The sequence below is a fragment of the Camelus bactrianus genome, chromosome 6 (genome assembly GCF_048773025.1).
Source record: "Camelus bactrianus isolate YW-2024 breed Bactrian camel chromosome 6, ASM4877302v1, whole genome shotgun sequence".
In the NCBI taxonomy this organism is placed as follows: Eukaryota; Metazoa; Chordata; class Mammalia; order Artiodactyla; family Camelidae; genus Camelus; species Camelus bactrianus.
This window is the reverse complement of record NC_133544.1, coordinates 30,849,106-30,875,608: the sequence shown is the minus strand read 5'-3', so window position 1 is coordinate 30,875,608 and position 26,503 is coordinate 30,849,106. Positions and strand designations below refer to the sequence as shown.

General features: G+C 32.9%; 1 protein-coding gene across 6 annotated transcripts in view; it reads left to right on the top strand.

Annotated features, from left to right (window-relative positions):
• The window catches only part of GPHN (gephyrin), a 429,918-nt gene that overhangs the window by 134,462 nt on the left and 268,953 nt on the right, over positions 1 to 26,503 (top strand). For all 6 annotated transcript variants that reach the window (XM_010962279.3, XM_010962275.3, XM_074365373.1 and 3 more), the window contains exon 4: positions 11,509 to 11,601. In XM_010962279.3, coding sequence (XP_010960581.1) covers positions 11,509 to 11,601 — 93 coding nt within the window. The remainder of the gene's footprint in view (positions 1 to 11,508; positions 11,602 to 26,503) is intronic.

The window sequence follows — 26,503 nt, the reverse complement described above, 5'->3', positions numbered from 1 at the left end:
CAGAATGCAGTCCAAAATTATTTAACATATAAAGAAACAAAAAAATGTAACCCATTTTCAAGAGAAAAGACAGTCAACTGATATTAACCCCAAGATGACCCAGCTATTGAAATTAACAGACAAAGATTTTTAAAGTAACTGCTATGTCCAGTCTCAAGGAGCAAAAGAAAGCATGCTTGTATTAATGAAGAGATAAGAAATCTTAGCAGGAAAATAGGAATTATTAAAAAGAACCAAATGAAAATTTTAGAACTGAAAAATATAATAGTTAAAGTGTTTTGAAAGTATCTTTTTATCTTCAAATTGTGGGTTCCACATGAGCTAATTTAAGATTAATGGCAATAAAATCATGTAGTGAATGCATAAAGCTATTGAATCTTTAAAGCTTGTTGAATTTGCTTTCAAACCAATAAAATTCATGCCTAGTAATTTGTGTTTGTAAAGTTTGGATATTGTTTATTAGTGGAAATAAAGAATAAAAGGAAAACTGGAACATATTCAGAATTCTTACCCTGGAAAATCATCTTTGGGTATGAGACAGAGCCCACACTAAAGATAACATGCAGTTTTACCTAGGCAAATTTCTTACTTAATATAGCATATCTATTTAGAGTTAATTATGGATAGTAGAATAGCTAGTCTTAGAGCCCCAAGCTCCCCCCCTCCACAGAAACATTGTAAAACAAGCAGAAACTGATTGGAGAGGATCGAGATGGCAGACTAGGAGATGTAGAGCTTACCTCCCTCCACAGACATATCAAAAATACACCTATATGTGGAACAGTTCTCACAGAAAACCAGTTGGGAACTGGCAAATCTCATATAGCCAGAGCTGCAAGGAAGATCCCCACACAACCAGGTAGGATGGGGCAGGGAGAAGGCATCAGGATGGGACCAGCAACAATGGGAGGGAACTGTGAGGGAGGAAAGGTCCACTTGGGCAGAGCTTTGCTCTGCGGAGCCTCAATACCTGCTTGTGAGGTCCCCGGGCTCAGACAGAGAGAGGGGCTGGAAGGGACCTGGACTCTGCTTGTAAGAAGTGGACATGTGCTGGTTTGCTAGCCGTTGGAGTTGAAAGAGACCAGCACTGACAGCTGCCACCTTGCCACACTTCTCAGTCTAAAATGTGTTTTAGGTGGGGCTGCTAGTTATGTTCAGTAGCTTGGTGCTGAATATCCAGCAAACGGGCCCTGGGAGAGAACTAGCTGCACAGAAACCCCTTGCAGGGCCTCGGGGTGTGTTTCTTGCTGAACATCGGAGCCCATTGTTTGCACTCAAGCTGTTGCGATGGGTCCCACAGCCAAGGAGTTTGTTGGTGTGTACACTGTATGGTGCCACAGACCTAAATACAAAGACATGACACCATGAAACTCATAGAAGAGAACACTGGCAAAACATTCTTGGACATAAATCATAGCAATATTTTCTTATTTCAATCTCCAAAGGCAAAAGAAATAAAAGCAAAAAGAAACAACTAGGACCTAACCAAACTTAAAAGCTTTTGCATGGCAAAGAAAACCATCAACAAAATGAAAAGACAACCTACAGAATGGGAGAAAATATTTGTAAACCATGCAACTGACAAGGGATTAATATCAAAGTATACAAATGGCTCAAACAATTCAATATCAAAAAAAATTTAAAAATGGACAGAAGACCTAAATAGACATTTCTGCAAGGAAGATACACAGATATCCAAAAAGCACATGAAAAGATGCTCAACATTGCTTTTAGAGAAATGCAAATCAAAACCATAATGAGGTATCACCTCACACCTGTCAGAATGACCATCATCAAAAAGTCTGCAAATAATAAATACTAGTGAGGGTATGGAGAAAAGGGAACCCTCCTAAACTGTTGGTGGCTGTGTAAATTGATACGACCACTATGGAAAACAGTCTGGAGTTTCTTTTAAAAACTAAAAATAGAGCTCTATGATCAAGCAGTCCCACTTCTGGGCATGTATCTGGAAAAGATGAAAACTCTAATTTGAAAACATACATGCACCCCAATGTTCACAGCAGCACTATTTACAATAGCCAAGACATGGAAACCATACAAGTGCCCATCAACCAACTATTAGTTTAAGAAGATATGGAATATATATACACAATGAAATACTGCTCAGCCATAACAATGAAATATTGCCTTTGTAGCAACATGGATGGACCTAGAGAATCATACTAAGTGAAGTAAGTCAGACAAATATTATATGATTTCACTTACGTGTGGAATTTTAAAAATAGGACAAATGAATCTATATACAAAACAGAGACAGACTCACAGACGTAGGAAACAAACTTATGTTTGCCAAAGGGGAAAGGAGGGGGTGAAGGATAAATAGGAATATAGTATTAACAGATACAAACTACTATACATAAAGTAGATAAAGAAGGATTTACTATATAGCACAGGAAACTATATTCAATATCTTGAAGTAACCTATAATGTAAAATAATCTAAAAAAAGTATATGTACATGACTGAATCACTTTGCTATACATCTAGAACTAAAGCAATATTGTAAATCCACTGTACTTCAGTTTAAAAAAATAAAGAATTATTCCTCTTTTTTAAAAAAGCAGAAACTGTTAGAGTCAACTTTTTCAGAACTCTGTTTCCAAAAATAGTCAAGAGTTTATAGCAGCCAAGCAAACACTGAATGAAGAATGTTTATTTGAGGGGAAGAAAAACTTTTGAAAACAGATAGTGGTGGTAGTTACACTGCATTGTGAATGAAATTAATGCCACTGTGCCACTGAAATGTACACTTAAAAATGGTTAAGGTGTCAGACTTACTATGTAAATATTTTTACCACAATATAAAATTTTTGAAGAAAAATAGAATGTTGTACCGATAAATGTTACAACATGAATGAATCTTGAAAACATTATGGTAAGTAATAGAGGCCAGTCACAAAAGACCACATATTGTATGGTCCAATTTTGTGAATGTCTAGGATAGGCAAATCCAAAGAGAAAGTAAACTTGTGGTTGTGTGGGCTGTCTCAATCAGGGAAGGAGGGACTGTTAACGTTTACCAAGTTTCTTTTTGGAGTGGTGATGAATTCTAAAGTTGGATTATGGTAATGGCTGCCCAACCCTGTGAATATACTAATCATCACTGAACTGTATACTTTAAATGTATGACTTTATGCTATATAAACCATATCTCAATAAAGCTTTTTTTTAAAAAAAGAAAGATTATGGCCCCACATAAGTACACAATTTTTTAAGTAAGCCTCATCCATGGGACAGGCTAAATAGTGAGAAAATGTAGACAGTAAAAAGATTGGTAAGTAATAATTTAATATAGGCCTTTAGTGTGTATAATTAGTTTTATGGTTCCTAGTCTTACTATATTTGAGACCAGTCAGGATGTACTGGGAATAGGAAATAAGAAGATAGTCAAGAAATACTAAACTATATAATCTGGATGCATATCTACTTTTACACTGTTATACTAAGTGATGTGTCATTACTGCCTGGATGTGATTATATCATGTGGCCTACTAGAGCAGTTATATTTAATTTTTTGGAGGTTATGGCTATCTAGACCCCTGATCCTCAGGAAAATCCTCATAGGTATAGACACTTGGATATGATTTTACAACAAATACAAACCATGGACCATGGTAAGAACATAGACCTTTGCTCTCATGAAATAGCACAAATTGGATAAAAGAATCAGGAGTTTCTGAGTGAGAAAGTTGATACGTAGAAGTAGGCACAGAGGGAGAAATTTTATGTAAGACGAGAAGAGCTCCCTGAAACTATGGTAAAAGTGAGTAAAGAGTTGGGAATCTGGAGATCAGAGCTATGTTACTACCATCCACAGTTACTGGTTGAACAAATCCTTTTAGAAGAACAGAATATGTTGGTAAAGCATGTGAATGGGGGATAATGAATGGGAAGAATACCAATCGCACAATATAATATATTAGCAAAATATAACTATATTCTAATAAACATCTTCTTAGTATCCAAACTGTTCATTCCAATATTATTTGCCATTGCCTCATTGAAGTATAGAAAGTATACTCTTCAGAAAGAATAAAAAGCATAGAACAAATAATAAAAACCCATAACAATTTAATCATTAGAAAGATTAATATCCAAAGATATGATTCCCTGAGGCAAGAGTTTGTATTACCTGTTTGCCATTGAGATTTGAGAGTCTTAAGGCTAAAGATCAAACAAGAACATGTTATCATCCCTTTTTCTCTTAGATCTGGTAATATCTTTAATATGTAAACAAATCCACACACATCATATTAAGTGTTATTCCAAAGAATCAACCTTAGAAGCAGCATGTTTTGATATTTCTATTGGTTACATTGATAATAAAATTTAAAATCTTATTAAACTTCTTGATCATTATCAGGCTAGTCACATAAATTTTCTTATTCAGTGTGGTATCTCTATAAAATGGGATAAATATTCATGCCATTATCTCATGGGATAAGCAGATTTATCCTTACCCTGCTGAGTTCTTTAGCAGTGGGCCATAATATAGCCAACCTAGATTTAGAAACCAAAGAAACCTATATTTTATCAATAGTAAAAAAGTGATGGTGATAACAGGTCACACACACACACACACACACACACACACACACACACACACACACACACACACACACACACACACACACACACACACACACACACATTAAGAGAAACCTGAAGACTCTAGCAGTGTGTTCTACATGTGAATGTTGTTTCTCAGTTGTGATTAGCAACTTTGGGGACCAAACTTGGTATACTAATGTGATAATGGTTCTCTCTTCTGTTTTAAAAGCCCTCTTGATTTTGATTGAAATATATTGACTACCTAATATTGAATTACTCTCAAACTATTGGTGTTATAGCTCTCTTTTCTTTTGTTTTGATACAGAGCAAAGTAATCCTAGATGCCTAAGGGAGATTTTAATTTATATTTTTGTATTTCAGCTGTTCTCTTTTCCTACATAACAAGTCTTCCCTGATTAGAGAAAGCCTGAAATTGCATTTCTTATATTGTGTAGCTTGCTGAGGATTTGCATTGGAGTCATCTTGAGATAATGTGTTTGATTTACTATTATACAGTTTTAACTATTTATTTCAGTGTCCTTTCAGAAGTCTAGTCAATCTTAGAACAAGCTTTATGTCCTTAGAATCATTACAATTTATTCAGCTCACCTATTAAAATCAGTGGGGAGTACAAATATGCATAAGATTTGGTTCGTAAGTTCAGGGAAAGCCTTATGGAAAATAGGATAAAAAGATCAAAAGACATATCTCTTAAATCCATTTAGGTCTATAAATCACTTTATTATTTTCTTTTACAGTTTATCTTCCTTTTAAAAATGTCATTTCAATTTTTGGCTTTTCAAAGTTGTGATAAAAAGATTACCATGAACCCTGAGCTCTACTTGGGTCTTTTAAGGTGATAGTTTGTAGAGTAACTCTATATTTAGCATAGCTCGACACAAATAATGTTGAAAAAGAACAAAAGTAATCATTTATTCAGCACTTACTGTGTCCTAAGTACTCTGCCAGGTGCTTAACTTGCATCAGTGGGATTCCATCATTAGGAGCAAATCCTTGGTATTCTGTAAAGCAGTTGAAGTTACTAATTCCTCACCATAGTAGTGTTCCCACACTATTGTGATGATTGCAGAATGTGGACCCAGGTTACCTTCATTCAAAATAATATACTATAGATGCCCAAGCACAAATTAATTATACTCTTATAATTAGAAATGTGGTATAGTTGCATCTACTCATTTCTATTTCTTTCAGCAGTGAGAGGATTATATTCTAATAAAGGATGAGAAAATGATATTGATAAAAGGAACTTAAGAAAGTACAAAAAAAGGATTATCCTAAATAATAGTAATGTGTTGTCCACAACCATTTGACACAGTCACTGTAGGGTCTTACATTATATTAATTAAGATCAACTATGATTACATCTCTAATCATTCACATTTAAAATATCTTTGTAAGTAGTACATACAGTATTTGAAAATTATAGTATTTGGTATTTAAATGAATAGAACTAAACTGAAATTAGTCCAGGGGTTAAGAATTAGACCACTTGAATAAAAGAACAGCCCTCACTTTCTTGGAAGGGAAAAGATATGGTTATCCTGAAGTGGCATCTGGGTTTACATTTTTTGTGGGTATCTGAGAATAACAAATGATAAATTGAAATGCAACAGCAATCTTAGTTTTGGGATATTCTCTGGGCAGAAGGTGTCCTAAAGATTATATAAACACACATACATACTTTTAAAAATAAATGTTACGAATGTATATAATGTTCATATACACGCAAATGGAAAATATGTGTGAAAAATAGTGCATAAATACTCCTTGGGTAAATTCACTTGCTTACCTGATATCTCTACTACCCCCTCAAATATCCCAGTAACCCCTACACTTTTCATTTTAATCACCAGCTATATGCTTTACTTTAGTAGATGATAGATATTATTTTACATTTACTTTTTTAGGAACTTAGTGAAAGTTTCAACTATATTAACAAATATTTAGAAAATGTGTTGATATTTTCTCCAATGAAGAAAAGTTATTTTTTAAAGATTTTAAGAAAATTTATTTTAGAATATTAGTTTTAAAGTAACTTGGAATAGATTGACAAAGCCAAAAAGGAGCAGAGAAAAAGATTTTTAGCCCAGATAATACATGAATGCAAATGAGACTAATGGACAAGGAATGGAAGAATCTGCCTAGAAAAATAAATGAAAAATTAAAATAACTCAGGGAACAACTTGAGTAAAAAGACATGAAAGAAGATTTTAGACAGTTTTTCTAAAATACAAAAACATGCTTAAGATACTTGGATACTTAAAATTGTTTTGTTTTTTTTTTTTTGGTGGAAATGATATTGCGTCATTTATAAAAACTAGTCATTGCACACTAAAGAAAATCTAGGAAACAAAATTCTAACCCATTTAATAGTCCTCCATTTGAAGAGTTTTAGTGTACTTTTAACCCATTTGTTAAAACTATTTAAAAAGTAACATCTTCTAATTATTTGTAAGAATAACTAATTAATATCATGAAAGATGGAAATTTATTAGCCCCATTTCAAAAAGTTATTTGCATGTTTGATGGATGAGATTGAAAAATAAATGTTATATGATTTAGTAAGTATAGCTAATATTGTACTTCTATTTCAGTCTGTCTTTTAAGACTATTGTTTAATTTTTAGTTACTATATCACAAAATATCAAACCAAGATTTTCTAAAGTAGTGCATATTTAACCACATTACTCTCATAAAAAATCAGTTGAGAAAAACATTTTGCACATTTAATTAGTAAAATAAAGTGAAAATTATTTTAAATGTTATCTCTATCTCATCTTTTTAAAATTTCTATTTAAGTATGTTATGCTAAATGCTTTAGTCCAGAGGTATATGAAAATAATATTCAGAAATTGTTTTACTGATGGAGATGCTTGATCAAAAGTTTGGAGATGACTCTTACAGAAGAGATATGTAAACAAGTAAATTTCAGTTAAATGTGAAAAGTGCTTTCCAAAGGAACGACTGGGAACACACACGGGGTACAAATTGCCTGGAGGAGTTAGGAGACTTTACTGAGATGACCCTAAAGCTATGTCTCATTAAGTGCAAATTGAAATTTGTTAGGTAGCTATATCAGAACTCTCTAATAGACCAAAGGAAAATGTGACATTTCTCAAATGATTTTACATTGGTGAGGTCTGCTTAATTCAATGATTCATACTTCCATTGATAAATGTAGAGAAAAGAAAAAAATCTATTATGGTAGATGAGTATGAGACTCTAGGTAGATGTAGAGAATGATGGCTTGTCTAAACTTACTTCCTCTTATCTCTGTTACTGCCCCATTTTTCTCTTTATTGGATTTTCTACTCCTGGGCAAGAGAAAAATAATGCTAAAAATCTCTGTGGTGATAGTTTCCATTCTAGTTATGATAAAGAAAATGTTATATATTGATAAATATAATGTCTGTAAAACAGTTATTAACATGGGCATACCTCTGTAATAGCACTAACCATGATATGTTGATGTACCATATTAATTTTTTCATACCTCTGAGCTCTTTGATATCAAGGATATTTGTCATGCTTTTTTTTTTAATTTTTATCCCTACATTTTCCTGGCACACAGTAGGCATTGGAATGTTTCTTAAACTGAATGATTAAATGATATATTCACTTTCCTGAGACTCTGTGCCAGTTTATTAAATGTAACTCACACCAAGTTCACTTTCAAAGCTATTTTGAAGTTTATTTATTACAAATGGTGTATAAATTTATGACTAATAAAATATAAATTGGAAATAACAGCCAGAGAAGGAGGAGGGTGCAAAGATGCTAACTATGAAAGTAGTTGTATTTGTACTGTATTGTTGCATTTATAGAAATGGTTTATAACATAAAGCTGTATTATTTTTTTCTCATTTAATTGTTGCTAGTAGAAGTTTTTTCTGTAGTTTTTATTCTTTTTCATTTTTGTTAGTTTTTTTTAACATTTTTTATTGATTTATAATCATTTTACAATGCTGTATCAAATTCCAGTGTTCAGCACAATTTTTCAGTCATACATGGACATATACACACTCATTGTCACATTTTTTTCTCTGTGAGCTACCATAAGATTTTGTGTATATTTCCCTGTGCTATACAGTATAATCTTGTTTATCTATTCTACAATTTTGAAATCCCAGTCTATCCCTTCCCACCCTCTGCTCCCCTGGCAACCTCAAGTCTGTATTCTATGTCTATGAGTCTATTTCTGTCCTGTATTTACACTTTGGTTTTTTTTGTTTGTTTGTTTGTTTTTGTTCTTGTTTTTTAGATTCCACATATGAGCGATCTCATATGGTATTTTTCTTTCTCTTTCTGGCTTACTTCACTTAGAATGACATTCTCCAGGAGCATCCATGTTGCTGCAAATGGCGTTATGTTGTCGGGTTTTATGGCTGAGTAGTATTCCATTGTATAAATATACCACCTCTTCTTTATCCAGTCACCTGTTGATGGACATTTAGGCTGTTTCCATGTCTTGGCTATTGTAAATAGTGCTGCTATGAACATTGGGGTGCAGATGTCATCCTGAAGTAGGGTTCCTTGTGGATATAAGCCCAGGAGTGGGATTGTTAAATGTTGAGAGGCAGAAATTCTTTGATACACCTTCACTATACTAACCTGGAAGCTCAAGACATTACATTTTTAAAGAAATACTTTCTACATATGGGAAAATAATTGTTAAAACAGACAGTGCCTTCAGTATCAGTCTTGTATCAGATGAAGAGAAATTTTTCATCAAGATGGCTCATGCAGAAATCCTGAATGGTACCTATCTGGTAACAGCCAAATATTAAGGTATATCTCAAAATGAAAGATATCTTATAGGTGCAGAAACAATTATGAAGTAAATTGCTTTCAGGTGATCTAATGTGATAGAAAAATAAGACTCAGAATATCTAGAGTGGTACATGGTTAGAAGGTATGTTTAGTACAGTTAAAGTGCATATATATCTCCTTGAGGAGTATTTCTAAAAATGCAGATTCTGATTCAGTAGGTCCTGGATGAGACCTGAAATTCCTTTTTTCTAACAAGCTCCCAGGTAATACAAATGCTGCTGATCTTCGGATCATACTTTTCAAGGTTCTTGACTACTGTAGACTTAGAGCTCCCCTACTTGACTGAATCCTTGAGGCCAGGGACTGTGCCTTATTCATCTTAGGATCCCTGTTATCTAATGAAGTACCTGAACAAAAGTATGCCCTGAAATATTTTCTTGTTAAATAAATGAATTGATATGTTAAATAAATATATGACTACTAGGTGCCTGAAATACTCAAATTCTGTATTGGTGGTTGAGGAAGAATCTTTCTGTTTTGGAAATCAACTGAGTGAGTAATAGGATTGCTATTTTCTCTTATCAGTCCGAAAGCTTAGCTAATATTTTTGCCCATATGAGAAACTGTTGCATATCACACAACTACTTTAGACAACAAAATATTACTTCCCAAATACTTGAACATATCATTAACTGAGCTCGATACCAAATATTATTTGAATGAAAAAAAGTCTATACAGTACATGTGTTACCAGTTATCCATCTGGGAATAGAAAAACTTGAGTAAAATTCCTGTGTTGCAACTAATCTTAAGCTGTATAATATCTTTGTGGGCCCACCCAATTGAGTTAGCTGTGAAATTCAGCTTCAGGTAACTGAACAAATTGTCCCTTTAAACTAGTATTCTTAATTGCTTGGTAGCATTTTAAAATTACCTGGGAAGCTTTAAAAAAATCCCAGTTTCCAGGCTGTACCCCAGAAATGAGACTCAAGCATCAATGTATTTTCAGGCTCCACAGATGATTCCTTACTTGAGAACCATTACTTGACAACCATTACTTGACTATGGGCTCTTTAAAACCAGGGTCAGTCTTTCATTTATTTTTAAACTCAATACCTAGGACATGGTTTAGGTACTTGGTAATGTTTATTTAGTCACTGGATGAATTATGTTATAAGAAGTATTGCCTGTTGCCAAACAAAATCATTCTTCAGTCTAAAGGGACTGTTTTGTCTATATCGGTATCTTGAAATTTGAAAAGTTTAGATTGCCCTCTTGGTATTGATGATACTGAACACTGGTATTTGATATAGATTTTTTTAATCCTTGAGATATTTTGTTGATACAGTTTGGATTTCATGTCACTTTTTATCAAGATCTGAATAAATGGAGGTGTGGTCAGAGATGAGGAAGCTGTGTCACAGGCACTCCAGTAGTGTGGTGGGGTACTTAGGAATGTTACAAAGAAATCTAGTTTCTAATATCTCTAAGTGGGAAGACAAGGTCAGTTCATCTCATTGTTGAGTTGTGGTGTCAACTATGTTTTTTTAATAGACCACAAATAATAACTGCTTAGAATGATGAGTATTTATGCTTTTTAATTTTTAAATAAATGGAAGCACAAGCAATGGAAATATTAAATTTGGTTTGTGAAACCACCTCATAAACACCTTTATTATAATACTTATTGATTTGTGTGTGTGTGAGCTTTCCTCCGAACAAAATTACAGCTGTATCAGTAGTTGAAGTTCTTCAGTTAGTTAAATGAGATCATATAATTAACACATAGTGCTCACCTTTTTAAACCTGAATATATTTTGAATAGCTGAAGAGAATGTCAGACCTGCCATTTCAGTACATAATAAACATTAATTATAAACTATTAGTGATATTTCCTATGTTTCATTTACTTTCAAGAATTTGATGCTTTCATCTTCATTTTCTATAATGAAAAAATAAATACCCCAAAACTGCAGTGTCTTTTGATCAACAGTGAAACTGTTCCATGAATTGTGCTTCAGATTTTTCTTAATGACTGTTGAAAAGAATCTGTTTCCTCACTGTATGTAAAGTATTTGAGTATGTGGGTGTTTTAAGTAGGCAGGCAAGTCCTTCTGCATGTGACAATATTACTGTTTTCTTTCAGGAAACCCTGATAGATTGGTGTGATGAAAAGGAACTTAATTTGATACTAACAACTGGAGGAACAGGGTTTGCACCACGAGATGTCACTCCAGAGGTGAGACAGTATATACTTTTCTGATACTCAAGGAGCAGACCATTCATGTTATTTTTAATCCTTTTTACTATTTTGTATATGATTTTTATAGTTTTGCTAGACAGAACAAGAGACCTGTGGTTCTATGAATGTGAAAATTTTTCTGTGGGAGAATCATTGTGTTAAAAAAAAATTTCTTGACTTTTTTCCTTTGGACTTAAACTGGAAATTATCTAACATGAGGAAGACTGAACTGGTCCAGAAGGTAATCAATCCTGCTTTTGCTCAGTGGTTTGTGATATCAGCTGAATTTCAGGCATATTGCCAAAGGTGGTGATAGTAGAACTCTGACTCAGCATGGCATCTGGTCTGATGTGCTTTGTTAATATAATTCAAAATGTATCTGATTTCTTTTTTCCTGAGATAACCCTTGCCATTGGTCTCAAAGCACAGTAGGATGACTGCGATAGAATATTTATACTAATTTTATAGTACTTGATGTGAAATTTATATATTCCATAATTCTGAATGTGAATTTAAATGCAGGCTTTAATAAGCAAAGAAGCAGAATTAATATCTAGGCTTCATGCCACAAGAATTATCTTCAGCCTTTGCACAGGGAGAAAAATGAGGAAAAGAATGAAGAGTAGACAGTGCTCACTGATACAAGGGACAGGTTTTTTTAAGGAAGCTATAAACTTCAGGTATCACTTCCAAGTCATATGCAAAGTTCTATTACTAATTGTGACATTATTTCCTTTACCTCTCTAAAACGATGCTTCGCTGAATTTCAGTTTACTGTTAACTGTGTCCTTCTGTTTTCAAATCAGTACACTAAATTGTGTCTATTATCTTATTAACAGCAAGATACTTTTCCTCTGTATCTATTAAATAATTAATGTCCTTCTTAACTCAAATATAGCAGTTTTCAAACTTTAGCCTGTACTATAAGCAGAGGCCTTGCTAAAACGGATTGCTATGTCCCGCCTACAGCGTTTCTGATTCACTAAATCTGCAGTGGGTGTCCCCAGAATTTGTGCTTGTAATAAAGCCTCAGGTGATACGGTTGTTGCTGGCCCATAGACCATGCTTTTAGATTGAGGAACTGTTGCTTTAGTATCTGAAAGTGCAAATTTTTTAACAAGTTGTAAAATATTCTCTATTCATCTATGAAAAAAACATGGCACAGAAATTTTTGGAATATTATAAGACATAAGTAAAATGGTTTTCTTTTTAAAGTAATCAGAATAGAGTTGTCCTGGGAGATTGTTAGCTTCAACTGCTTGAAAAGGAAGTCATTCTAACATAGCTTATGGGTTCTAGGGGAAAATAGTCCTTTGGTCCATTTTTACATTTCTTTTAAACTGTGAGACAAATTTAAAAAGTACAATTGGAGGAAGCCATCTTCTGTAAAGGTGTGTTTGTGTTTTGTTTTGTTTGTAAGAAAATCACCTACATATGTGAAGACATTGATTTTTTTGGAGTTTGAGTGTTAAGTGTTTGAAGTAAATGACCTTGGTTTTATATATGTATTTTTTGTGTGATGGTTTGATATTTTCATAATATTATTTATTTTTATATCAGAAAAGTAGGAAAAGAGTTACCATAGAATTCATTCGTAATCAGTTGGTAAAAGTACTTTTAGTTGTTGGGAAATAATTTGTATCACAAAGTTAAGTATTTTGTGTTCTGTGGAGCTTCAAGTTAATACCAAAATACTAGGTTGAAAATTCAAACTTTTAAATTCAGACTCTGCTACTTACAACAAGGTAACCATAGACTAGTCATTAAACCACTCTGTGCCTCAGTTTCCTATACAATGAGAAAAATAAAAGTGCCTGTCTCCCAGGGTGGCTGTGAGGATTCAGTGAGAACTATTCCTGGCATTTTAGTAAGTGGTTCGTAAGGGTTAATTTACAAAGGTTAATTTTTGTTGTTGTTCTTAGTCACTGCGTAATTACCAAGTGGACCGTTTTGTAGTACTTTTTATATATAACTACCAAATGGACAAAAACAGACTTATACTAGATTTAAAATATATCTATGACATCTTCACAATCTTGTTAATTTTTTTAAATTTTGATATAGTAAGCTTCTTATTTTATCTTTCCCATCTCCATATAAATCATACTATTCTAATATCTGTTTATCCCTCCACCTTTTTTGCTACTACTGGTTGACAAGAGTCTGTGTCTTTCCATGACCTTATATGTTTCATTATATACGAAATTTAGAAGTCCTTTATTTTTAAATCAAGTTTTTCAGTTACCAGCAAACTTGAGAGGTGTTCTTATTTTATGTATGCCTATAGAAACTACCTGGCTAAAATTGTGTTAGGGTTGTTTTTAAAGAGTTTAAAATGTACATAATTATGTCTTCTCTAATACTTATTTTTGAAAACAAGTTGCTTACCTGATTGTGAATATATTGACCTTTATAGTAGATTCACTTTGCTTCATATCTTATAAACACATATGGTATGATTATCTACAGTGGAAGTCCTGGAAGTCCTATGGAAGCAAAAGTCTTTGGAAAAAGAATAAACATAAAAGCAAAATATGACCACCCCAAAATAATTCTACTAATTTCTTTTATACCATTAAATAGTTTTAGTTCTTACAATGTCTAGAGTGTAACACTGGGATGTCAGCTAGGAATCCAGAAATAGAATTTTGGGCCTGTAATAATATAGTTATTTATCTTTAACTTCTTTGCTTTAAATAACTGTGCCTAAAAAGAGAAAACTATTTGTAGACCAAAGTTACCTATACACAACTTAGGTTTGCAAATATTTTCAAATAGAGTCAGAAGTTATTGACAGAAAACACAAATATTAATTAATGACAAAGGTAAAATAATATAAAACTTCTCCCTTAAGGCACTAATAATTTACAGTCAGTAATTACCAATAATTAGTTTGGTCTACAAACACAAAGGATAGTTGTTTGTGCATTGTGTGGATTGTTAAAAAAAAATGAAGGGGGAAAATGATAAATTGCATGAATGAAATAAAGCAATATAAAGTTATTGTCACTAAGTATGAACCCTGGGGAAAATGAAAAGTTATTAAAGTTTCTTGACTTTTTTCCTTTGGACTTAAATTAAGATGTAGAGTTCTTCCCAGGTCTGTTAATGGAAAAATGAAATAGCAAGTTTGGTAACGTATATCCTGTTTACGTGTTTTGTAGGAATAAGACAATCAGAATTGATTTTCCTAAATTGTGAATTTGTTTCTATTTTTAGATCCTTTAACTTAGAATGTGGTTCATCTGATAGTCACATGCCTGCTGGCCTGCTCCTTGCCTCGAATCATGAGATACTATCAAACCTTACATATAGTATAATAATAATCCACAGTCTTCAACTTTTAAAATTTTCATATTAAAACCTTTATTTTTTAAGACTAGATTATATTTTCTCTGATCTGATAAAGGTTGGATAATTTTTTGGCATTAATGAAATACTAGTAATTATAAAATTCTATAGAACATAACTCATTGCTATACAAAGTATTATCTCTTCATGTTCCATTACCACTTAAAAATGACATATCCAGAATATTATTACATAAAGAATCTTTTATTCTTAAAAACTAGAAGTATAATTAAGTACATATAAGTGAGATGAAGTAAAAGCCCTTTAGACATAAATTCTAGGAGAGAATAAAAGATTAAGAAACAGTAAAAAAAAAAAAAAAAGGAACATCTGTATAATTACAAAGAAATATTTGGTAAAATATTATGGTAAATTAGAAAATATTAAACTATTTAATATTTGTAAGGTAAAAATAACTTTCAGCACTTTCAGAGTCTTAGGCTATACCAGAATAAAGGGTTATATATAATAATTATATTGATTATGTATTAAAGAATTAAATTAAAAAACCCACCATGCATCATTCACTCATTCATTCATCAAGCTTTTTATTTTTAATCCTTGATATATGTCTAATGCCATGCTCAGTGCTGGAGTTAAAGAACAAATAAAGCACAGTCCCTATCCTCAGGAAACTCAGTGTATCACTGGGGTCAGCAAACTACCACCTCTTGGCCAAATCCTGCCTGTTATCTTTTTCTGGTATGACTTGTGAACTAAGAAGGGATTTTGCATTTTTAAATGGCTGAAAGAAATCAAAAGAAAAATAATATTTTGCGACACATGAGAGCTATTTGAAATTTAAATCTTAGTATCCATAAATGAAGTTTTATTGGAACATAGCCACATTCATTCATTTACATGTTGCCTGTGGCTGCAACAGCAGAGTTGCATACAAAACCATATAGGCTTGCAAAGACAAAAATATTTACTATCTGACCCTCTGCGGAGAGTTTGCCAGCCCCTGATCTGTTGGATGACAGTAAGTCATCTTTATTCATATTTTTTATTAACTTTTTAAATTTATTTTTACATTCTGTTCATTAGTAATTTGAAACGACATTGAGTTTCATTTCTTAAATTTTTAATTTAGGAGGAGCAAAGGAAAAACACTTTTCTGCCATAATGAAGTATATTACCCCATTATCTCAGTAGATATTATAGCATAACAAAAATAAAAGAGCCCTCATTCTAAGTAATATATTAAATTTTGAACTTTGCAAGTTGATTAAATTATTGGATTTGCTATACATTGTCTCACTCTTAAAAAAATTTCAAACTATCATTCTTAGTAATACCTCCTAACAAAAGTGTTTTGATAAAATTTGTCACTATGAAATAATCAAACACAAGGAAGAATAACTAAAACTTCAGGAAACTATAAATACAATGTAAAGGAAATTCATTAAAAGGGTCTTTATGGTTCATCTTGGAAGTGAAGAGGCATCTGATAAAAATGACCAATGCTGAAGACATAGAATACTCAAAATCTGGTACAAAGGATGAACTTCTAGGGAAAGGTTATGAATTACAGAAGGCATATTCTGTTTATAGTGTATAATAATTACATTTTTTTTTGGAACAGAGTACTCTCTAAGCCTTTCTACAAATATTTTCCACTTACAGTTTTAGGGATTTTTTTAAACAATGATATCAAATCAAAGAAAAATTATTTTATAAAATTTGTTTTATAATCAGTTTGTTGAAATTTATATATTTTATAACTTTATATATGAGTGTACTATAAGTCAGCTCTCGTTTTATGTGGTCATTAACCATTTTTCTTTCTTACATTAAATGCTTCAAAAATAAGAATACAGTATAGATAAGTGGAAGAAGACATAATTGATCTGAGTTACTGATTATGTTAATGATTTTTAGTTTGTGACTCTTGTGAAAATCAGTGAGAATTTACATTTAATAGCTCTACCTAAAAGTGAACATTGAGCATTTTACTTATTTTTTATGTATTAGATTTCATCTATTTCTTGAAAATTTGCCCATTTAATATTATTTTTTTAAAAATCAGAAAAAAAATCTCCTACATTGTAACAGAAGCAAAACAAAACCCCATGTTCAATAATTCTTGGTTTTGAAAGTTTGATATCATTAAATATCATTTAAATTATATAGTTGTTTTCAAGGACATATCAATATTCTCTAGAAAAATAGCAAAATATTATATACTGATATCATAGAACTCTAGGAACATGTATTTTGTAATTCCAGGATTGTTATGACTAAAGTAAAATACCTGTTATATGTGGTAAAGCTAAAAATAACCATATTGAACTAAAATTTTTTAATTGTCCTATATTAATAGGATAACTGAACAATATGAAATTAGTAAAACTCTAGAGAATACTAGAAACTCTTGTACTGGAAATACTTAAAACTAGGTTCAGTAAAATATACCATTCCTCTATGGTCAGATAAGGTTATATTTTATGCCCTTTTAAGGAGTTCTTTCTGTAATTTTTATGAAATAGTCCTGGACATGGGAACTATGTTTTCATGTCTTACCTTTGTCTAAACATGTTGGGGTGCAATATGATATACCTACATCATCAGATATAGATATCACACAACACTGTAGTGTTAGACAGACCTGAATTTTAATCTTAACTCTGCTGCTAAGTAACTATGCCTGTTCAGCCTTCTGTACTCTGATCTAGCTAATGCCTACTTCTCAAGGTGGTTTTTTCCTAGTAATTGAGATTGTAAAGATAGTCAATAATAGTTAATAACACACACATATATAGCACTTACTATATGTCAGGACCCGTTTTAAGCATGTTATTTCATTTAGCCTTCCAAACAACCATATGAGGCAAATACTATTGTTATATCTGTTTTAAAGTTGGAGAAACTGAGACACAGACCAATTAATTGACTTGCCCAAGGTTATCCAAGCTAGTAAGTGACAATAATGCATGTAGAAGGATCCAGTATAATGCCTGTCACTTTTGTAGATGCTTAGCAAATGCTTTTTTTTCCTTTACCTTTTCTTCCTCATTTAATTAATAATATTACCTATGACCTCTAATTAGATATGGCAGCCCAAATATTTCTGCTATTAATCATTGTACTCTGGTATCTATTGTTAGCTACTAACATACCTGGTGGATACGTCTGAAAAACAAACATGTTAGTCAACATTTCCCTACTACTACTTTAAGGTGTGGGCAAAGGAACAAGAGTGAAAATCTCTGTAGTCTGTATTATATGATGAATGTAGATTATTAGTGCAGTTGCATTAAGCACCTCTTGATATCCTGCCTCAGCCTGTTCATTTTGTTGCTCTGTAGTTTAAAATTTTTGAAATGTGTCTTGAAATGGCTCAGATATGTGATATTCAGGGTGGCTTTTTAGTAATAGTCCCTTTTACATCTGGGGTTTGTAATTATTTTGCATTATCCATTGTAAAGCAATAAATGTTTCAGAGCATAGGCACACTATGACCTACCAGTTTGCTAAAAACATTTGTAGTCTTTGTCCAATTTAACAAATACTTATCAAGCACCTTGAACTTTATTGAGTGAATGCTAAAATACATGTACTCCTAGAATAGTCACCTGACAAATCAAGACAGTATGAACCTAGTATCAAATGTTCAGCCTATTCATACCAAAAAGAATTATTTAAAGGGAAACATTAACTTAATACAAGAAGAATTTAAGCTAAAATTGAAGAGAAATAGGATTCAGATTAGGAGAGAAGAGGACATTACTGATGGGAGTAAGAAAGAAGGGGAAGTGTATGATCAAGCTTTATAGATAAAATTAAGAAAATCTTCCTGCCTAGAGAAGAGGATTCACTTTACATAGAAGGATGGATAAATTAGACTTATGTTATTTTTAATCTCTTTCTTAGAACAGCTAAAGTAGTACCACTAAGGAGATGAAAAACAGCAAATATTATTCAGAGATTCCTTAGGAGCCAAAATTCATGTCTACTGTCAACCAATACACACAGTAAAGTCATACCATCAAGGCTCTCTAAAAATAGACCCTTTTGAGAATTGGCACTTATTCAAATGCACATCAACATATTTTGCAGTAAGACTGTTCATTCTTTTTGAAGATTGTTTCTATGCCCTGGTTCTTGTTTTGTTTTGTTTTGAAGATCTCATGTAATCTGCAAACCTAGTGGCTATCCACACCATTACTTTTGTATGAAATTTAAACTGCTGTGAGGTACCATGTTCCAATTTTGTTGACTTGTTGTTTGGAAATCTTTTCAGTCAGTACTTCTCTTACAATCAAGAATATCAAGGAATAATGTTTTATTGTAGATTTTGTCAGTGCTGTATCTCGAGTTTAGCATTTTATTTAAAATTACTATATTATAATAGAGAAATCACAGTATCTCAGAGTTTGAGGAGAATTCAAAGGCCGTCATGTTCAAAGTCTTAACATGCCCTTTTCATCATTCCTAGCCGTTGCCTGTACATCTCAATCACTCCCTCTTCCATCTGGAAGTTCGTTGCTTGTGCAACTTGAATTATTTAGAAGTCCAAACTTGTTACCTTACCCAAGACATTCACCCTCTATTTTTTTATGCATTAAAAAGGGAAGCTTCTTAGTATAATTATCCCAGTTGAAAAGTAACAGGTTAAAAATTAGACCATTTAAATAATCAGGGCAGTAGATGACATTGTATTTAAAAATCATGTTGAAAGGCAGTAAAGAGAGAAACGTACATTGCTCCTTATGGTGGGGATTTTGGAATTTTGAGCATAAGACAAAAACAGAAATTTCGTATATGAAGAACCCATAAATAAAACTGCCTTCATTTTCCCTTAAGTATATTTCTTAATTGCATGCCTGCTCTGTGCCAGAACATGTACTGAGCTTTTGTGAGGGTCCTAATGGGGAAGAGAGATCCTATCAGTAAATGTACAATTAAGTAGAAATATACTTATTATGATCAATTCTATGTCTAATTAGAGCTCTTAGAAAAGAAGTAATTTTGCCCATATAACTGTTGATGAGGTAGCATAACATAGTGGTTAAGAACACAGACTACTTGAGTTTGAATCCTAGATTCACCTCTTACTAGTGTATGACCTAACTCAACTTGCTTTTCTCAGTTTTTTAATGTGTAAAATGGAGAGAGTAAGAGTCCTTACCTCATAGAGTAGTTACATTATGTGAGTTAATGTAAGTAAGACACTAAAAATATTTATTTGCAACATAAATATTTGCTATTATTACCTACAATCCAAATAGAAAGAGTTTTAGCTTAAAAAGTAAATAGACAATGGTTGAGTAAATATTGAAAAAAAATTTTCTCTGGGGAAAAAATCAAGCAGGATAGGACCTAAAGTATACAATAGAGTAATTGTAGAAAAAGAAACAGAGATGACACACTAAATGTTAATTTTTACCTTGAATTTATCAGAGTAATAAAATCTTGAAATAAAATTCCAACTCACTCTTACAAGCCTACTCTTATAAAATGAACAGAGGCTGGCATACTAGAATAGTTTTGCAAGATATATGCTAAAATATTGACAATAAAATATCATTAAATATTTTGCAAATAGAAAATGCTAAAAACATATTTATCTAGAAATGCAGTTTCAGAAATGAAGATTGCAGAATGTCCCTTTCTTCATTATTCTTGAAATCAGGAATATGAATTCATCCCTCTGTATTAGATCTCCATCTATAAAATGGGCTTATATCTGCTTTTCACACAAGATGTAATACAACGAAAACAAATGGATTTATATCTGTCAAGTCCTCTGAGCTTCTTAGAATGATATTACTGAATTAGAACAGAATATTTGTAGCTTTATGTTATTGCTGGACATAAAAGGAAACTGATAGGGTGTAAGAAAGTGGAATCAGGTAACAAAATAAACTGGAATTCTTCTAATAATTTAGTAGAATTATTTCCTCATATTAGAACTCATTAGAACAGGAGCACAGCTGCTATTAAAGAATGGTAGATAAATATCCAATGAAGGGAGTAACCATTTCAGATAATCATAATTGCAGACACACAACTGAGAACTTAACAGGTAGAATCCAAGTTCCTTCAAAAGATGCTGAGAAGAAAGAAGCAGTAAAGTTGTTGGAATTGTGGAGTTTGAAAATAAACTGTTGTCACTTTCACTAAGAGAGAAAGGCCAAATTTCAAATGCAGAAGCAGTTGATTGTGCTGGAATTACCCATTGATAATAGGGAATATACTCCATGAAGACTGAAGATAGCATTATAGTGATGGATGTCATTGGGATAATTTAAGTGTTTTTCCCTCACCTTCTTCACCTCTCTCATAAGTTTGACTGCAGCATATGATATATTATCTTTGTATGTAATAATCCTCAGGGTGAAATTTATATGAAGAGAAGATAAGTCAGTTTTGATTAGGAGGTAATTTTGAATAGGGTTTTACAAATTTTTTAAAATACTTATTTGTAAAATGTAGGCATTTGAAACAATGACAAAATAATTTAGTTTTGAATATTGTGTAAATGTAATAGAGTTTTATTATAATTTTTCTCATGCTTGCAATGATTCAAGATTACACTGTATGGGAGACCCTCATTATAATAGAGTACTCTGGTATAACCCCATTGATGAGGTTCAAAAGAGACTCACATCATGCCAGTTTCCAACTGTTGTTAAACCTGTTATTTAGAGATTTGGCTAATTATGTGATACATTGATATGCATTGTATTTGTGGACCCTGTTTACTTCCCTTTCTCATTTACTACCATTTTGGCACTTTAAAGATTTGCCTGTACTATATCCTGTCCCTTAAGATGGGACTGCTCTGTGGCATGGATAGATGAATGAATATCACCGTCAATATTAAATAATAATTGGAGGGATGAGAGGTCTGCTTTTATGTAATATTGAAAGCCAATCTTACTGTAAATGCACCTTCCTTCATAGCTGTGTCTTGTGCTACAGTATTAATAATAATGCTCTAGTTTACCTTTGCTCAAACTTTAGTTACTACTCTTTGCCTTCTAAATATAAAATACCTTAGGATAGGGGTCAGCTAACTTATTCTCTAGACATAGTAAATATTTAGAGATAGTAAATATTTTAGGCTTTGTGGGGTATATAGTCTTTGTCATAACTACTCAACTCTGCCAGCTCTATAGCACAGGAGTTGCCATAAGATGATAGAAATGAATATGCCTTGCTGTGCCCCAATAAAACTTTATTTATGGACACTAAAATTGGATTGCTCATAATATTCATGTCATGAAATATTTATTTTTCTTTTGATTTTTCCCAATTATTTAAAAATGTGAAGATTACCCTTAGATTTCAGACCACGCAAAAAAACAGGCAGCAGGCAGGATTTGTCCAATTGGCTGTGGTTTTCCAACCCCTGTTTTAGAACATTCCTACCCCATAGTGTACTAGCATCTGCTCTGTTAATCAAAAGCTCATATTATGTGAGCTTTTCAGAAGAATGCTCTGAGAATTTAAGACAGAGAAAGGAGTTGCCCCACAAGAAATGAACACTTCATAGACACAAATATGTCCTGAGTGCCTCCTGTGTTTATACCAGGCACTGTTCAAGATCTTAGGGATACAGCAATGAACAAAGAAGCCAAAAGTCTGTACCTTTATGAAATGTACATTTTAAATGGATGTCGCGAATATAAGTAAACTAGTAAAATGTATAGTATTAGAGAGAGTGATAAGTACAAGGGATAAGAGTAAACCAGGGAAGATGGATAGGTAGTTCAGGCAGGAAAAGAGGGTTGTAATTTGAAGTAAGGCTATTAAGGAAGGCATCATTAATATGGTGACATCTGAGCAAAGATCTTAAGGAGGAGAGAGAGCAAGCCATGGATCTTGTAGAACCTGTGTGTCACCTTGAGTATAATGGAGAATCTTGAGCAGAGGTTTGACATTATCTGACTTATATTTTAACAGGGAAACCATTTAGGAGGCTGTTGAAAATAATCCAGATGGAAAATGATAGTGACTCAGACCAATGATAGAGGTGGAGGTACTGAAAAGTACATTATTGTTATATATTAAAGGTAGAGGTTATAAGTGAAATAAGAGAAAGAGGAGTTAAGTATAAGACCCAAGATTTTGACTTGGGCAATTTTAAGAATGGAGTTGCCATTCACCTGGGAAGAGTAGGTTTGAGAAGGAAGATCAAGAGTTTTACTTTGGGCATGGAGATGTCAACTACCTTTGATATATCTAAGTAGAGATGTTAAGTTGTCAGTCAGATATGTGCATCTGGACTTTAGAGGAGAAGTCTGAGCTAGAGATACTATTTTTTAGAGTCATCAACATCTTAATGAATTAAAATTAAAACACCAGCATATTTACTAGTATTATTATTTATTGGTATTACTGCCCCTGCTTCCTTTCTCATCCACTTTCAAATAGATAGGTAGTTTCTAATAACCTGTCCCCTCTGCTCACTCACAAACGGTGGAAGGGATCCCATTGAGCAGGAATCTGACCTACACAGGAAGTACCATTAGTTTGACCATTTTCAAATTTTGCCATGGTGTAAACATGGGAGTGAATTTTCCCAAGTACCTCCTTGCTGGAAACTGTTTGCACTGGAGGTAAGTGTGAAAGGGGAGATTGTGGGGAATGATGGTGTGAGGGCTTCCTAAACCTTTCCCAAACCTCAGAAATGGCTTGATTCTGAGGAAGGGAGAAGGTTCAGGCTGGTTCTTATTTCCCTGAACCAGTTCATACAGCCCTAAGTTTGACCTGCTTTCCTCAAACTGGGAGTCAGAAATCCCTTTTCTCTTCTGTTTTTCTGCTGCAGAAATTCCCAACATTCCCATTTTGTGGGCTCCAGAAAGGGGTAAGCGAAGACGTCAATCCCAGCCAATCATTTCCAGATTAATAATTTTTAGTGTTTTGGTTTCTTTTATCATCATGAAAAGTGCTTGGACCCATTTTTCCCATTTGTTTAATTTCCTTGTGGATTGTTATGTATCTATGTTCTAGGGTCATTCTGTATCCCTGGGCAATAGAGTTCAGATCCATCTGCTATCTCCATTTGTGTGCCATTTCTCTTGTGGATTCTCATGTGCAGTTTACTGATGACCATTTCCTTGATGGAAGACACCCCATTCAGGATACTGCTTCACTCTTAATTTCATGTGTTTCTGAATGGTGTATTGTTCCCCTGCTGACAGCTTTTCACTACCCTACCCAACTGCTTCTGACGATCTGTCATCACTTGTTTGCTGTTCTGTCTTCCTGCTTTGACTGCTTTTGATTTTTTTCTCTACTTTTTGCCCCACTTCACTTATCTGCTGAATGATTTGCATTCTTCACCCAGTGGTGCTTTGATCATCAGCAAATGGCCTGGTACTGCCATACCCATCTGCTATTTTAGCGTTTTAGACTGCCCAGCATTGTCTCTCTGTTCTCCTACCATTCTCCTATACCATGGCCTTCAAAGTGCTATGCCATCTGCCTGATCTTGCCCTACCCAACGTATGCCTGTAATATTATAAGTAGGTTAAGATTGTTTAGCACTTCTGCTGCCTATCTCCACTTGCCTTGTGCCTCTAAGTTGGACTGCTGACTGAATTTGCTTGACTACTGTTCTCTACCTGTTTGCTGCACATGGCTGCCCGATTGATTAACTTTGGACATTGCATTCATCTACTATGTACTCGGTCTTGCAACTTGCTGATTGGTCCATATTGCCTCCTTTATACTTCTCTGCATCTGATAAATCACTAGCGTTGTTCCTCTGTTGTCTTGTAACCCTGATCAGATTTTATTTCCAAGAAAACTGTTGCCTACATATTGTCCAAACATACCTTAGAAATAGGAAAATGCTTCACTATTTAAGCCCAGTCCAATTTACTCCTAAATTGACTTTTAAACTTACTATCACCATCCTTTCTGCTTTTTAATACAACTCGACATTCTTCCCTCTATTTAGGAATAGATTTTTTTCTAAATCATTTATCATATTTGCTTCAGTTGCCTTTTCACATCATATATTATGTACTTTTGTTCCTTGCGTATGGGATCTTTCAGTAATTTTCCACATACTAAATTTATTTCCTTATTTATTTTCCCTGATTTTTCCAGGGCTTCATGAAGACAAATTACTCCTATTAATTTTATCCTTTTTAGTAAGACTAGAAGAATTTTTTGAAACTTTAAAGTATCATCTCTAAAAATAATAAATTTAGTTATCTTACAGTTCTTTGCAGTTAAGATTAAAGTAACTTTTCACTCTGCTCCATTTTTTCTTTGAGAATATCATTTCTCAGTCACCCCATAATTTATATAGTATCATTTAGAAATCCTTTTGATATATTGATCTTTCCCTGCTTTTAGACTATCTTTTCTTGTGTGTGGGTAAACTTTTAAAATTGACATTATTTACTAAGTACTTGGCATCTAGAAAGAACTTGGAATAAAAATTATCTGCACTATGAAACTTATTGTCTTATTCACTTATATTTAAATGAAACAGAAAATCAAACAAGAAGTGGAGAAGAATGTTGGTGAAATTTTCAAATAATTTCAAGAGTCTAAGGAGATTTGAACTGGGGTGTGTATGCATGCATGCAAGCGTGTATGTGTAGACTTACAATATTGTATGTATGCATGTATCCACAATGTCATTGTGCTTGAAGTATGAAAAATGCTGAGTATCCATATTAAATTTTATTTTATTTTTACTAAAAATGAAAGGGAAAAGGAAAAGCCAAAACGAGAGTAATAAATTTAGGGAATACAGAAAAAAGGTATAGATAGGTTTTTCTTCTTCTTTTCCTTTACTAATAGAGATAAAATTGATGTGAAGAGAACAGATACTCTAGGAAAGTCAAGAAAGTTATTTCAGTAGGTTTTTATTTTTTTATTGTGATAAAATACACATAACAAAATTTATTGTTTTAATCATTTTAAAATGTACAGTTCAGGGGCATTAAGTACATAAACAGTTTTGTGTAGCCATCACCTCTGTTTCTAGAGCTTTTTCACAATCTCAAAAAGAAACTCTACTCATTAAGCAGTAACTTTCCATTCCCCCCTCCATCAGGCCCTGGTAACCTCTACTTTACATTCTGTCTCTGAATTTGCCTATTCTGGGTACCTCATATAAGGGGAATCATACAATTTTTGTCCTTCTATGTATGACTTGTTTCGCTTAATATAATATTTTCATGGTTTATTCGTGTTGTAGCATATATAAGAATTTCATTCCTTTTTAAGACTAATATTCCATTTTACGGTATATAGAAAAATTTGTTTATCCATTCATCTGTTGATGAGTGCTTGAATCGTTTCCATCTTTTGGCTCTTACATTAATAGCTGCTATGGACATTAGTGCGCATGGCTGTTTTTCTTTCCATTCTTTTGGGTCTTTACCTAGAAGAGGACTCAGTAGCTTTTAATACTTTTATCTAAAAGGAAATTAAATTAGTAACAAAGACATCAGGAAAACCACATAATTAACATGAAAGTGGGTATGTCCAAAATACTGTATTAGAAGAAATTATAAATTTTTAGAAAGACTATAAAAGGCCAACTGAGGTTTTGGAAACCCTATATTCTAAGAAT